The sequence below is a fragment of the Arvicanthis niloticus genome, chromosome 9, assembly GCF_011762505.2.
Source record: "Arvicanthis niloticus isolate mArvNil1 chromosome 9, mArvNil1.pat.X, whole genome shotgun sequence".
NCBI classification, from domain to species: Eukaryota; Metazoa; Chordata; class Mammalia; order Rodentia; family Muridae; genus Arvicanthis; species Arvicanthis niloticus.
Window position 1 is genome coordinate 78,074,889 of NC_047666.1, and position 16,508 is coordinate 78,091,396.

At 40.4% G+C, this 16,508-nt stretch overlaps 1 protein-coding gene across 2 annotated transcripts in view; it reads left to right on the forward strand.

Moving 5' to 3' along the window:
* The window catches only part of Pde3a (phosphodiesterase 3A), a 256,100-nt gene that overhangs the window by 194,984 nt on the left and 44,608 nt on the right, over nt 1-16,508 (forward strand). Inside the window, exons 3-4 of one of the 2 annotated variants that reach the window (XM_034512469.2) lie at nt 14,289-14,543; nt 14,917-15,071. In XM_034512469.2, coding sequence (XP_034368360.1) covers nt 14,289-14,543; nt 14,917-15,071 — 410 coding nt within the window. The remainder of the gene's footprint in view (nt 1-14,288; nt 14,544-14,916; nt 15,072-16,508) is intronic. The other variant, XM_076940749.1, reaches the window with a different exon arrangement.

Genomic DNA, 16,508 nt, shown 5'->3' on the forward strand with positions numbered 1-16,508 from the left:
TTCATTGTACTTGGCAAGTCAACCACAGATCTTGATCATGGCTTCCATTGCTGCTGAGATATTTGCTTCAACTTTTTCACGGCCATCCTTTCCACCCGAGGTGCTCAAAGTTCACCATGAAAACTGTGCCCAAAGAGTTATTATTTTTCTCTGCCTAGAGGCCCATTAAGATTTTCTTAAAAAAAAGAAAAGAAGAGAGAGACTTGCATATACATCCTAATCCTCTGACTCCTATTTCATAATTATCAGATCACAGGAAACCGTTGTAGAGTTGTTTCCTCATCAGTTGTTGCTTCTTCAGACTGACATTTGCTACTTTCCAGAGAAACTTATTCTAGAACAATCTGTTGAAAATAGGTTTCATTCTCGGCTGTAGTTCCTCAAGAGATTTTTAGAAATTAGTTTAGGATAGGAAACTGCTCTAGAAAATTGATTGCCCTCTCAGGAAGCTATCTTAATGCGGTGATTTGTTTTCAGGGATGTATTACACATCGCAACTTCTCCACTTTCACCTTTTTTGTAACGCAGAATTGAGAAGAAGGAATGGACCTCTCTGCAGGTTTAGAGTATGTAGTATTTCTACCCTGAGCTCTGGACTTAAGCTAGTAAATGAAGTCTGTCATTGCCCTTATTGTCTAAACCAAAGCCTAAAGGAGAAAATAATTTTTACATAGTTATATAACTACCCCCACAAAGTAGTTTTTAACATACTACTTTAAGGTAGTTCAGAGAAGTAGGCTCAGGGTCCTAAGGATGCTGGGTGCCCTCAGCCTACCCTATCTTCTCCCGTTTAATAAAGTACACATGATTTGATTTAATTTTTCCACATGTAATTCCCTATTGTGGCTATTTATTAAAAAATGCAAGTGTGGGAGTGGCCACTTGTGCATGCACGCACGCACACACACACACACACACACACACACACACACACACACACACACTGTGAGTAATGAGACAAGTGCTATTGGAAAGCCTGTGCATACATTTGAGAGATGACTGAGACAGTATAGTTCTTCAGAAGAAAGAGAGCCTGCCTGCAGGTGAGGGATGACAGAGAAGTATGACTTCTAGGAAGAGAGTGTGTCGCACAGAGACAGATGGTTGAAGAGGCATGGCTCTTCACAAGTGATTACTCAAAGGACTTGAAGTTTGTTAGGGTTTTTGTGCCTTTAGTATACGAAACAAAGGAACATTCTAGCAGGCACCAGGGAAGCTACTCTAGAAAGAGAAGCAGAGTTCTGTAGACTAGGTGAGAGCCACTGCATGTGAAGCGGGAAGCATTCAGTGGTGGTCAGTGTCAATGGGGATATGGAAATGCTAATGAGATGTCAGAAAACTATGTTCAGATGTATATGTCTATCATGAATTCATGTGTGTGTGTGCGTGTGTGCGCACACACACACATGTGCATTTTATGAATCACAACAGAGAATTACATGTGAAAAAATTAAATCAAGTTATGTATGGAAATGGATCATGCTTCTAATGTACCTTATGAAATGGGAAATCTGGGGCTGGCTGAGACTGAGGCTAAAATGTCTTACCGTGAGAAAGCCTGCCCAGCATGTTAGGACCCAATCCTCAGTACTGCCATAGAGGATTATGTTAAAAAGTGACAATAGAAATGTTTACCATTTGGAAAAAATATTATGTTCTTATAATTTTACTTTAGCAATGATGTGAAAGATATAAATACTTTTTCATTAATTTTTTTACCAGTAATTTTATGATTTATATGTTTTTGTTGCATGGGAACAAAAGAAATGGAAGTCTCTCTGTTAGTGAGAGGTCAGTACTCTTTTCAGAATTGACAAGTCCTTTCCAAGGCAGCACACTGCCCTCTGTTGGTCACTAGGTTTTAAGCTAAGCAAACTGCAGCTTCAAGTTTAGTGACCATGGAAAAAATTTAACAGACCAAAGATGACTTCAAACTCAGAGATAATTGTTCCTAAAATATTTAAAAACCTGTACTTATATCAGAGAGTACACAGATGTTCTGTTTTGTGGTTCTCTCACTGACAAAAACTTTTGTATGCAGCAATTTATATTTTCTGTCTTCCACATTCACTGGGCTGAGCAATCTCACTGACAGTTCACTGTCAGATTCCCATATATCTATGCTATGCATATGACCTTTGCAAACTAGAAAGAGAATAAGTGAAGGTTAAATCTAAGGTTATCTTTTCAACATTATAAGAGCTTATAGAATAAATAAATCAAAGGAATGTTTCGTTTTCTAAATAAGAAAATAGCAACCTACATTGTAATTATTAATGTGAGGTTCTTGGGGAAAGTTACTCGTGACTTGCAGGTATGTATAATAGAAAATATAAACAGAACTTTGGGCAAAGTACCAACTGTTTGCAGATATGTTGCAGAAGTACAGAAGGATATTGGGTCATGTGCTGCTGCTTCCCCATTTGATGGCATGCGATGCTCTCAGAACATCCAAAGAGAAGGAAGCTATGAATTACAGTAATGGCTGGCATTTGCTGTTTCTGGCTTCTCATAGGAGACCTTCTACTCTTGACATTTTTCATGACACATTTGATTAAGGGCTCTATAGGTTCCCTCCTATAGTACTGTACATGTATAAATGTTATCTTAAGGAGAGACTTCAAATGTAAACATCTTGTTTCCCTTCCATAAAATTAAAATAACCAAACATCTGTTTCCTCGAGATGGCCTTTAGCCAAGGTTCAGCCTACAGTGACTTACTGCAAAATTTTCACATGATTTCATTTTTTAAAAATTTCCCAGCCAATCTCAAGTCTAAAATTATAATCGGGTCCTATGAAAGTATAAACATGTATGCAGTTTTTCTGGCTCTGAGGTCAGAACCCAGAATATGCCAAAGATCATTCTACGGTGTCCGGCTCATTTTCTTGAATAATTTAGCATATTAAAGACCAAAGCAGTGTTTCCTCGTAATACAAGACAGCTTCCCTGGAAAAGATTTAAAGGTGATGGAATGTCACATCTTCATGTAGAGATTTAAGAGACTAGTCTCCCAGTATACAGCAGGCTGCTTTTCTCAGTGTTGGGCAGCACATCACATAAGGAAAGTCCCAGAACCTCTCCTCCGTATGTGTCATCTCTTATGCTGTTTATCCATCTCTTCTCCCAGCTCCCTCTCCACCCTGGGAATGTTCTTCCATGCTGTGCTCGCCTCCCAGGGTGCCTCCCAAGATGACTAAATACAAAGAAAAGGAAAATACTTCCAACAATGGGTCTCAGATGCCTGCTCTTAAAACTCTTTTCAGGGTGTGTCATAAATCACACCAGTGCAATCCACCGTGCTAACTGGAAGCAGGACTTTTGTTGAATTACTTTTTAACAGCCGAAAATTAATCTCAGACCTATGATGGAGCTTTTGGGTATAGGGGGATATAGACTTTATAACTATCTTTGCCTAAAGTAAAAAAAAAGTGAAAATATTAAAAGTTCTGCTTTTACTGTTTTTGTTTTGTTGGACAGATTATCTCTAGGCTGTTGTCTTCATTCATAAAGGAATTCTGACTAGATGGGTGAAGACAGTTCAGCACTTAAGATCTGTGATGGCCCTTGCAGAGGACTTGAGTTCAGTGCCCAGCACCCATGTTGGATGGCTCACAAGTGCCTGTAACCTCAGCTCCAGTAGATTTCAGCACCATCTTCTGAATTCCACAGGCACATGTACATGTACACACACATGAACAAATAATCACACACTGGCATGCATACAGATAAATAATTGTTGAGAAAGAGACTCAGTACAAGTGACAGAGATGTGCATGTCCATGGTTCTTTTTTTACATGTGCAATCATTTTCTGTTCAGTAACAATAGTGCTGGAGATATGTAATATTTAGTAAGCATGTATTTCAGACTAAACAGTTGCTAGGACTCCTTTTGTAGGATTTTCATTTCACACATTTTGTACACAGTCCTGGGCTACTGGGATATACCTTGCATCATGTCTGTTCTGCGTACTCCATGGCATGGTCCTGGGTTACAGGGATATACTTTGAATCATGTCTGTTCCATGTACTTCCCAGCCCTTTCCTCTCGCCCCAATCCCATGAATTACTTCATGTCATTTACAGACGTGATTTTATATTCCTGTATTTGTTTTCCTGAGACTTTACCGACACTCCTAGATGTGGATTCATTCTACTGTCAACAAATAAGTCCTATTGCTAAGCCCGTTTTAGATCTGAGAAAGCAAGAGTTCAAGGGAGAAATTTATTTCCCTATATGCACATTAGCAGATCTAAAATGTGAACCCAAGCAAGTGACTTTACATTGTATGTCCCTTGTGACCCCCTACAATACATACTTGATGCTAGAGAGTAAATAAAACATCTTGCCCTTCATACTAACTCTTGACACCCTCACTCTAACTCTTTACACACAGAGAAATATAGTAAGACTCCATTAAAATCTGTTTACTCCCAGTGTTGTTGCATCGTCACCATCATTATTATTAATGTGTTATTATATTAATTTTTAATTTTTTAAATCAAAAATATTAATGATTTCTCTTATCCCCTCTAACCTTCTAACACCTCCCATGCACCTGCTTTTTCTCCTCAAATTCTTTAAGTGTTGTTGCATATTTGTGTGTGTGCGTTTGTGTATACTCCTAAATTCATGAGCGCAACCTTCTCAGTCCATATAATGTAACTTGCCCTATCATTTCTAGGAGACACAGCCTCACAGCAGACAGCCTGGTCCTGCTCCTCTGTCTCTTATAATGAACCTACCCCCTCTTTCTGGTGTTCCCTGAGGTTCCGGTGCAGGAGCGGTATTCTAGATATATCAATTGGGGCTGCATACCCCATAATCATTTATTATCTACATTTTGACCAGTCATGATTTTTTTGTAATGACCTCCATCTGTTGCAAAGAGACATTTCTTTGATAAAGGGTAAGAATTACAAGTATCTATGGGTATAAGGATAAATATTTAGATTACAGTTGAGATCCATGTTGATTTAGTAGAGCGGCTATTGTATGTCCTCCTCCAAGATTCAGGAGTTCACTCGTTTTGGAGAGCTGCCCATGTCTTCAGTATCAAGTATGATCTCGCTCTCATGCTCGCTCTTGCTCTCTTGCTCTCATTGAGTGGGCTTCAGACCTGATGAAAATGCTTCTGGTTACCACAGGAATGCATGCTGCTGTTGCACACTCTTGAGCCTTTGTGTCTTCCTAATGATTGTCACAGTTCATAGACATCATAGATGGGTAGAACCATTACCTGCTCCCCTGCTTTGGAAGCTGCATGGTATCTCTTGGTGCTTATTTTCAAGTGAGCTGTACGTTTTATCTCCAGCTCCAGGAATCATAAGAAATAGCTTGTCACAGCTATTTTTTATTACATCTTATTTCAACCAAAAGTAAACGCCAGATTAAAAACATGCTGAAGCCCTGTTAACTGTCTTAATTAGGAACAGAAGTTGTGGAATTTTAAAAGTCTTTCAATCAGAAAAATCATAAAATATTTCATAAAATTTTCCATACCTCTAGTAATGTATTTTCACTTAGTATGGAAGCAGGCAAGCTTTCCCACATCTTTTGATGAGGGATTGAGAATGCCTCTTTGTGGAGGTTGTATCCCCTGTGTGGATGGCAGCTCCAAGTTGCCTTTCTCTCAGGACCCAAAAGCTGCACTATGGATGACTACTAATTTCAGTTTCTTTTTACTGGGAATGAATTGGGAACTTGGGAGCTTTGCTAGTGGAGAACCTTTCAAGTAAGTCATGGCTTTCTATTTGAACTTTTACACACATGACTGACTTACCTAGTTCAATGAAATACACATGCTGAGGTCTCTTTACAAAAATCTGTGCAAGTTCACATAAACTAGTTCCTAAGGAATGGATTTCACTGCCTCATTGATTTACTGGTATCTTATTCCCATATGCAATGCACTGTGCTAAATATAATCTGGCCTAAACAGACCTGGGAACCAGCAAAACTGACTGACATTTTGGGCAAAGTGCATATTGACAATTGGGAAAAAAGGAGTGTGTGAAAGCTGGAGATACTAGTTTGTTCCCTGTCAATCTCAGTGTCCATTGCAAAGGAAAAGAATAAGTGACTTTATAATAATTTGTAAGATAGGACTGTCCTAAAGTTAGCAGTCAGCAAAACAAGTATTTTACTAAGTTTGCAATGTAATATTAAAATAATTTTAGCATTAAAGTGATAGCTGCTGGAGAGATGGCTAAGTGGATAAAATGCTTGACATGCAACTATAAGGACTGCAGCTTGGATATCCAGCATCCAAGCAAATTCCAGGTGGAATAAGGACAACCCTAGCACTTGGGAGGCTCATATAGAGGAACACTGACTAAGTAGGACATTTAAATAAATGCAGGGCTCTACCGAGAGAATCTGCTTCAACATATAGGATGTAGAAAACAGAAAGTAGCATCCTCTAGAACACACACACATACATACATACATACATACATGCACACATGAGAACATGCACACGCAAGCATGAAAATGTGCACATAATCATGAACATACACATGTGCACACACACATAAAATAAAATGATGTCAAAAATACTCGACAAGTTATTGATTTCTCTCTACTCTCTGTGTGCATATTTCATGTAGAACAATGCTAGAGGGGACCAGTGAGAACTCCAGCTAAGTCTCTGATTTTATAGGAAGCAAGACCAAATGTTATAGTCGATATATTGCATATGAAAACCAGTGTTTGGTTTAGAAAACTATCACGATATTTGAAAATATGCTTTTTATTGTCCTAGTCTGAGGCTTTAGTATGTCCAGTGGGTTACCGACATCATTTCTCAGTTCTCTCCCTTGAACATGTGTGATCTGTCTGTTTCACGTACGTTTGCAAAGTCTGTTTTGTATCACTTCTCTGTCTCCTCCAACACAAAAGACATCAGGTAATGTACTGAGTGGGAAGATCTGGGAGTTCTTAAAAGTTCTGCACCAGAGCAGGGATATACTCAACTTGTTTTATAGAATTATTAATTGAATTATTGTCCTTGACTCTGTAGGAAGCAAAGGTGAAATGTGACTGTTCCGTGTCACCTTAACAGAGATTTGTCAGAGTAGATGTCTTCCCCTTCATTCCCTTGTAAGACATAACCTCCTTAATCTGAAGCAACATTTATTAACGTCTTCACTTTAGGTTTGATTCTTCCCTTTCTGCTTTCCTTCCTTTAAGGAAGTAATGTATATTAGCTTCTGATTTCATCCCGTGTTCTTTCCATAGTTATTTTCTAAGCCTTCTTTTTAAAAAAACTAGGAATTCTAGGATATGAATATTTTGGCCCAAACCTAACATAGTGTTTTAGCATATAATCTGATATATTAAAGATACAGTATTTTACAATCTGTTGTGAATTGTTTACATATACTTACTAGGATTCTTACAACTTACAGCTCATGGTAAATAAGAAGCTCAATGATTATGTTCAGAGAGGGAATTCTTTCTGATGGCTGTCCATATTCAGAGTTACCCTTTGCCTAACCATAAACATGCATAATAATTAATAATATCAAGACTAAAAATACAGTTCCTATAGTTGACTTGCTACATACATGTCTAACCTTGAACTCAAGTTTAATGTTGATTTCAGCTATATTGTTCATCTTTTTTTCTTGTCTCCTGAGGTATTATTTTTTTAGTTACCATGATGAGATACTTGAAATGAGCAACTTTTGGAAGGAAAGGTTTATTTTGGCCCACTGTTAGAGAATATATATATATATTCCTTCATGGTGGAGAGAGGCATTCCTGGGGACCCTTGATGGAGCTAGTACATTGGGTTTTGAAAAATATATATATATATATTTTTGATTTATATATATATATATATATATATACATATATATATATATATATATATATATATATAGAGAGAGAGAGAGAGAGAGAGAGAGAGAGAGAGAGAGAGAGAGACGGAGATAGAGATTGATTGATTCAGATCTGATCTGGCCACAAGTAGCAGCAAACTATAAACCCCAAGTTCAACCTCTCCCCAGAGACCACATTTCATATTTCCTAAAGTTGACGTAGCCTTTCCAGCAGTGCCACAAGCTGGGACAAAGAATTCAAATACAGGAGCTTATGTTGATGTTGCATAGTCAGTATGTCATCCTGAGCCTTTGGTGGAAGATAAAAACAGTACTTTGCAATTGTCCAGCTCTTTTGTCACGATTCCACTCATGCCTGTGAAAATTAAAAGTCAGTATGTGAGCCACTATCAGGAGTCTATGAAGTCAACTGGATGGAGAAAAGATTGGAGGAAGGAATGCTTTAAAGAGGATGCTTTCAAAAACGCAGTGGGTAGACCTGCGTGTGGTAGTGCACTCCTTTAATCCGCCACTCAAGAAGCAGAGGCAAGAGGACCTATGCAAGGTAGACAGATGTAGATGCCATCATGGTCTATGGAGAAAGAGAGATGGGGGAAGGGAGGGAGGGGAGAGGGAGAGATGGAGAGAGGGAGAGAAGGAGGGAGGGAGAGAGGGAGAAAGGGAGAGAGGGAGAGAGAATTTATTATGAAAAAAGAAGAGGAAATTGGGGAGTGGAGGAAGCAGAGAAGGGGGAGTCATGGGAGAGGAGAAGAGAGGAGGGAACAGGGAGGGGAGGGGAGAGAGGAGGAAAGAAGGGAAGGGAGGAGAGGGGGAGGAGAGGGGAGAGAGGATTGGAGGGGAGGTGAAAGGGGAGGAGAAGAGAGGGTAGGGGAGGAGATGAGAGGGGAGAGGAGGAGATGAGAGGGGAGGAAAGGAGGATGGAGGAGAGAAGGGAGGAGAGGAGGGGAGAGACAGTGAAGTAGTGGGTGTGTCAACAGCAGTCATTATTTTCACTTTGATGTATAAAACTCTACTTTTCTCCACTGTTTATTGGAGTTAAATACCATATTTTTATTTTAAAATGGGGCTCCAGATTTGGCTGTCACTAAACAGTGTTTCTAGAATTGTTTTCTGAATGCTAACTATCAATGTTTCCATTATAAGGAAAGAATAAGGTAGAATGCTTTCACGTTTTATGTTGTGCTTGGGATTTTTTTTTTAAGCTTTGTTTAATCATCTACCCTAACAGTCCAGTTGTGGTCTGTGGCTAAATGCACTGAGGATGAGCTCAGCTTGTTAGTTTAATGCTTTTCCTTTCAGTGGTCTTTGCATAAACATGATTTCAGTGTTTATTGTCATTATCAAATATTTTACTAGCTAAATGAAACATACAGTTATTGTTAGGATACTTAGACATTTAATTATTTTTATTTGAAAAGATGTGTGAAAATACCTTTGAGTGAATCCTCCATGTTTTTCCACTTTGCACATGATTTTAAACATCATCTCAAGTATAGAAGCCCCCATTGCCGTGACACTCGCTAACAGTCTCTGAGTGAGCATGCAAGTAGCTTTATGGTTTTCCTGCTGCTTATTGGCAGTCGGTGTACCTCTCAGTATCTCAAGTGTGGTTACTCTTGGCAGGTTTTGAGCAATCAAATTTGATTGTTAGTCTTTCATTTCATGCTTCAGTGGCTTCTTTAGTTATCTGAGCCAAAAGGGTGGTGATAAGTTCTTACACACCATGCAGCTTTTAACTCTCACAATTCTGTTCTTAAATCCAAAACCCAGTCAAGCCAGGCATGACGTGATATCAGTAGGCAGCATGAACTTTCTTTTTCGTGTTGTTATTTCCTTTTTCCGAGGGCAGTGTGGTCATGTTGGCTCCTCAGCTGATTCCAATCTTTATGTTTTGCTTTTTGCTTGTTTTTCTTTTTAAGGCCCTTTGCTAAGAACTGTACAATATATAGGAAATGACATGGTCTTCCTCTCCCGGCCTGTGTATCACCAGACTGATGGTTATCTCAGGGTAGCTTCTTGTCTGGGCCCCATGGTGCCAGACTGGTGGGGTTTTTTTGGGGGGGAAGTTCTCTTTAATCTGGCTGAGTGGTCCCCTGTGGAGTCATCTCTCTCTGGCTCACTCCAGATCACTCCTGCCCATGGTCTATGGTACCAGGCAGGGTTCTTCTAGTCTCTGGCATGTTCCTGATGGAACATGCAACCCCAGGTAGTGTTCATACATGCACACGATGTACTCTGATGATACTCGCTCCCCCTTCTCCCTCTAACTTCTCCCTAGTCCACTCTTTTTAGAGATATGTCATAAAATTGGAATATTTTCTCTAAATACATATAGAATGCATGGCATTCTTTTATAATCTGTATTTAAAAACAAACAAGTGAATGAATGAATGAATGAATGAATGAATGAAACGAATGAATGAACAAACATGGGACTGGCAAGAGAGCTCACTGCCATAAAGGTGCTTCCACACAGTACAGAGTCTCTCTACAGTTCCTGTTCCCAGATAAGTATCCCTTGTGTCAAGCTGGCAGAAACCAATCAGGACAAGGTCACATGAATAGACTCAAAAGCAGAAATGCAAAATCACCTTCAGATACAGCAAAGGCCATTGACTACATGCAACTTCTCTACATGATAAAAGTCACAATGACTCTAGGGCTACAGGACCCATATGTCACATAATAAGGGTAATATACAGCAAGCCCACAGCCATCATCGTGCACCAAATGGTTGTTTCCTGTTTCCCTTTTCCATATTATTTCCTTTTTATTGATTTTTTTAAATGCACTTTAGTTACTGTGTTTTTTCTCCTTTGTCTTTTCCCACAGACTTCTTCCTTTTAATGTATTTTCTTACATGGATGTTTCTATCTTTGCATACTGAGGGTTTCCTGGACAGCTTATGAATTTCTATTTTTAATGTTTCTGTTTGCCAGATTATGAAATATTCTTTTGCGTTTCCTTTTCCCCTTATAATCTTATACATTTAATTTTTTTTCATCTCACTGGAATTCAAGTCTATTGTGAGAAAACTCTAATAGTATCTGATTGAAAAGAAACTGAAGGAGGGGCCTTCTGGAGATTGCCCCACCTGGGTATCCATCCCATGTGCAGTCACCAAAGGTAGACACTGATGTGGATGCCAGGAAGTGCATGCTGACAGGAGCCTGATATAGCTGTCTCCTTAGAGGCTCTGCCAGAGTCTGACATATTCAGAGGAGGATGCTCACAGCTAACCATTGAACTGATCAAGGGGTTCCCAAATGGAGGAGTTAGAGAGAAGACTGAAGGAGCTGAAAGGGTTTGTGGCCCCATGGGGAGAGCAACAATACCAACCAACCAGAGCTCCCAGGGTCTAAATCATCAGCCTGGGAGCACATAGGAAGGGACCCATGGTTCCAGCTGTATATATAGGGGAGGATGGCCTTTTTGGGCATAGGTGGGAGAGGAGGTTCTTGGTCCTGTGAAGGCTGGATGCCCCAGTGTGGGGGAGTTTGAGGGCAGAGAGGTAGAAGTGGGTGGATGGGTGGGGCACACCCCCATAGAAGCAGGAGGAGGGGAGATGGGATAGCGGGTATCTAGGGGGCAAAAATAGGGAAAGGGGATAACATCTGAAATGTAAATTAAAATATCCAATTAAAAAAAGAAAAGCTTCAGGGTGATTATATTTCTATCTATATGATTACATATATTATTGTTTATACCACATGATTCATAACTGCTAGCACAGAATTGTTTGATTACACTATCTCTTTTTATTCTTACAGTTACCTTTGTAGTGTAGCATTAGCATTATGGGTAGGTAGACCTACATTTTTTACAACCTACAGTTATTAAGGGTTTAATCTCTCCTCTATCCTACCACCCAGCAGAGGAAGTAGAAAAAAAGGTTATTAAGATATCTGGGAAGTAGACCTGTCAGCATTAGTTCTTTGGAGGCCAGCTTGATCTTCTTTGGCAGCAGTTCAGTCCTGTAGCAAACACCAAATACTATTCAGCAGATGCAGACCAGTCCTCTAGGCAGGCAGACACCAGGCATGAACCAACAGCTACAGTCCAGATCTTAAAGCAAGCAGGCACCAGGCAGCTGCAGTTCAATCCTGAAGAAGCTGCCAGGCTCCCAGACTGACCTGACGTGAGGCCTCCAAAGCATTGACAAACTGCTGCAGGAACCTCATAAGCAGCTCGTGGCGAGTTTCTCTCAATGGTGGTGTTACCACAAGTTGAGTTCAACAACCCTACACAAGGCAAACCAGTACGTGTATGTTGTTAGCAAAGAATACCGAGGTGAAGCAAATCAAACCAGTGCTCAGTGCTCGTCTCCCACTGTCTGTGCGGTCGTAGTTATGCTCCTTCATCAAGAGTCCTTTCATGTGTCTGCTTTACCCAAACATTCTTTTACCTGTGTCTGCTTCAGGGAAACGTCCTTTCACCTGTGTGCCTCACAAAACATCATTTGGTACATAAATAAAATAAGTAAGTTACTTATGTACCAAAATAAAAATGAGAAACTAAAACTTTCTTCTTCATGGGTAGTATTGTCATTATTATTTTGCTTTTCTCTTTTCTTGTTCCGTTGTTTGAGAAACTGTATCCCCAAACCATGGGCTGACGAAATGAAAAACAGGGAGATTTTAGTGACCTAAAAGGTAGAGGTAATGGTGCTGGGAAGTGGTGGATTATGGATCTAAATGCCTGGATGCAGGACCTCCTGAATCAGCACGATGCGCTGCTTGAGATGACTTGGTTCTGTGTGCCCCGTGATGTGCTGCACTGCAGCACTGCAGGACAAATGGTCCTCTGCCATTTGCTGGAGGCTTTCCCTGGCCATCTGGCCTTGCTGAGTCTCTCCTCTCCCTACTTTCAATCTTTCCAGAACAGCACTGTGCGGAACACTGGCCTTTACTTGCTGTTTTAGTTTTTGTCGCTCTTTACCTCCCTCCTCCTTCTCTGACTCTTACCCTAACATCCTGTTCTAATGGACCACTTGAGAAAATGCAACAAATGTGTCACGAACATACAGACCTGACATAAGATCTTAGCAACCAAGAGAGACAGAGTGTGGATTTGTACACAAACTCGGTGACTTTTCACGTCTGTCTCTAAAACTAGTGGACTCCCTACCACGTGTTAAGCTCAAGTGTTACGTTAAAGCTTCACTGGAATCAAGATCTTCTTGTATATTAATGCTACTTTCCCAAGGAGATTTCCCAGTGATGCCTAGTAAAACAGAGAACTCTTCATGAGGAAGGTTTGATGTTTTTCCCCTCAAATTCTCTGCTTTTTAAAACCAGGTGTTGTTTGGTTCGATCTTTTGTTATTTTGCCATGGAATAGTGGTTATACTGGCTTCAAAGCCAGAGCTTAAACGTGCTAGGCAACTGTTCTACCACTAGGATACACACAGCCCTAGAGCGGTTTTAGTCTTCTATATGCCTCCTCCAGCTCTAGCTTTGAACAGTGTACTTCAGATCGAGAAAGAAGCTGCCCCATGCTGTTTCACAGTGCGATGGCTGTTCGGGAAGAGAATGTGTTATAGGTTTCCACCTATAACTGGAGGAAAGGCCTTTTGAATATTTTCAGCGCAGGCAGAGAAATGATGAATGTTTTAGGGCATAGGTGTACTGACCATGGTTTGAATATTATACAGTATGTTATCTATTAAAATGTCACATATGTACAACTGTTTGAAATGGTTTTTGAAATATTTAGTTTGATTTTCGCGTGTACGAGTGTTTTGCGGACACCAGGGGTTTTCCACTTGTGGATTGTGACCCTTTTGACAGTCGCATATCACCTATCCTGCATATCAGATATTTATATTACAATTCATGATAGTAGGAATTTTACAGTTATGAAGTAGTAATGGAATAGTTTTATGGTTGGGGGAACACCACAACACGAGAGAACCACTGCTGTGCACCATCTGTTATGAAGTGTCCAGAGAGGTCAGAAGATGGCATGGGACCCAATGGAAATGAAGTCCTAGATGGTTAGGAACTGCCATGTGACTTCTGGGAGCTCATCCCAGGTCCTCTGCAAGACTAGGTAGTGCTCCCAACCACCGAGGCATCACTCGAACCCATATCTCACACCTTTATGGGTCAGTATTAAATATTCTAAAAATATAAACTTTTGAAAAGTAGAGACCTACAAAACTAACCTTGGCAAGTTTTAGCGTTAAAACAGCAATGTCATTTGAACTGCGTTGTTTTGAAGTGCTCAGCTCAATCTGCTTGCCTTTTCCTTCAAATTGGGCTCCGAAGTAACACGGGGTCTTCTCTTACTACCCACCCTAGGTTGTCCCTAGATATTCCTGCCTCAGCTGCCAGTACTTGCAGTTTGCCTGACAGCTGTTTGCTTTTCGTTGATAAAGCTCAGATTACGTCAATTTACCCACACACACTCACCTTCCCTGACCTCTTGCTTTGGTGTCCCAGTCAGGAACCAGCATCACTGTGGATATTGCCGTGATGGGGGAGGCCCACGGCCTCATTACTGACCTCCTGGCCGACCCTTCTCTGCCTCCGAATGTATGCACATCCTTGAGGGCCGTAAGCAACCTGCTCAGCACCCAGCTCACCTTCCAAGCCATCCACAAGCCCAGAGTGAACCCGACTGTGACCTTCAGTGAGAATTATACCTGCTCTGACTCTGAGGAAGGCTTGGAGAAAGACAAGCTGACCATTCCCAAGGTAGGTGCGGCATGGCATGAGGGGCGTGGTCTTAGCTAGCCTTTCCACTATCTCTCAGGTTTCCTTCCTGCTACTTCTGTGAAGTCTGAGACAGAACTCTCCTGTGTAGTCCTCGGATCCTAGTACTTGCTATGTAGCCAGTCTGCTTCTCACATTCACGGCCTGAAATTCCCCAGGGGACAGCAAACATGGCTCACTGTTACCCTTTGCACTCAACTTCCGAGTTTCTCTTTCAGTGTTCCAAGATCGGAGTAGATGAAATTCAGCCAGAACTGTTCAACACCTGCTTCCGTTTACCTCGCTTCTGCCCACTGCTTTACATAAAATTTCATGGCTAAAATATGGTTAGTGATAAAGCGAATCTTCCTTCCAGCGCCTGAGGAGAAGCTTGCCTCCAGGCTTGCTGAGAAGAGTCTCATCAACTTGGACAACTACCACCTCTGCCACAGGTCTGCCCACCTTGGAGCCTGCGCCAGTGCGGAGGGACCGCAGTGCCAGCATAAAGCCGCACGAAGCCCCTTCACCCAGGTCAGACCCCACTTCCACTGGCTTCCGGTCTCCCTAGGGGACTTACTCTCCAAAGAGGATTCATGGAGTCCATGAGAAGAGAGGCCCGACCAGAGTTACGAGAAGTGGGCTTTGAATGTGCCAAATTTGCATGCTTAACCACAGAGTACCTTAGGGCCTGGTTGACATGACCTTAAATGTAAATACTGAGAGTGAGTTGGTATGAGCCCTGCCCCTATGGCATTGAGCATTAGCCGGAAAAGGCTAAGGTCAGACTGCAGTTACACTATACCTGCATCGAGATTCATACTGAGAACTTTAAAATGAACGCATCTAGTCTGACATTTACATGGGATTCTTACAATGGCTGTCAGACCAGTTCTGCTTACTATCTTCAGAATTAGCAAGAATTATAGATCAAAAAGTAGATAGCATCTTAAAAACCCTTGGACATATTCAAATCTTTTACATTTCTTTGTGCAAATATATATATATACACACACATGTATGTGTGTATGTTAGTATGTGTGAATATTTGTGTATATATGTGTATGTTTCTCTAGAATCCAAATTATTATCTGTTCATTGGATCTAAGCAGGGATGAGCCAGCATTGGTAGTTACTGACAACTACCTTGAGGCTCACACAAATCAGTACACAAATGTGATCCTGAACTATAATGCATTTAAACAACATACATTGATTTATGATGTTTTGCTAATAGTATAATATAATAAATTAATATATTCCAGATTAACATGGGATAGATATAGATAAAACATAATTAACCTGCCTTCATTACATTCCATTTTATAAACTTTTCAAAATAAAGACGTTTTACCTGTTTTTAAAGAACACTTCCTTAGATTTTTAATTAAATGATATGAGTGCCTTTGCCTGACTGCATGTATATATGCACCACATGTTTATAACACCTTGAGAAGTACGAAGAGGGTATTGCATCATCTGGAACTGAAATGACATATAGTTGTGAGCTTCCATGTTGGTAGCACTGGGAAGCAAACCAGTGTCCCCTCCAAGAGCAGCCAGTGCTCTTAATCACTGAGCCATCTTTGTATCCCCCTTTTAAATGGTTTTTTGATTTTTGTTGTTATTGCTGTAAAGGAACATAATTAGGCAGTTTTTGAGTGAGCCTCAATAAGATATCTTTTTAGGATGTTAAGCTCTTCAAAAGGTCTACATGGATGAGCAATAGTTTGTTGACTATATAATAATCTAAGAAATGAAAAGATAGACCTATATATTAACATATCATAGTCACTTTATCAGTTATCCAGGCAAGTAGAATGAGCCAACAGAGACTAACACCACAAGGAAATCTTTGACTCGTTCATATTTTTTTATCTCATTCACAAAATTACAAGTATTTGGGAAAGGCTAAAGATGAACCATCCAAAGATGCCATAAAACAAATGTTTTGTAGGCTTCCAGTGTTCT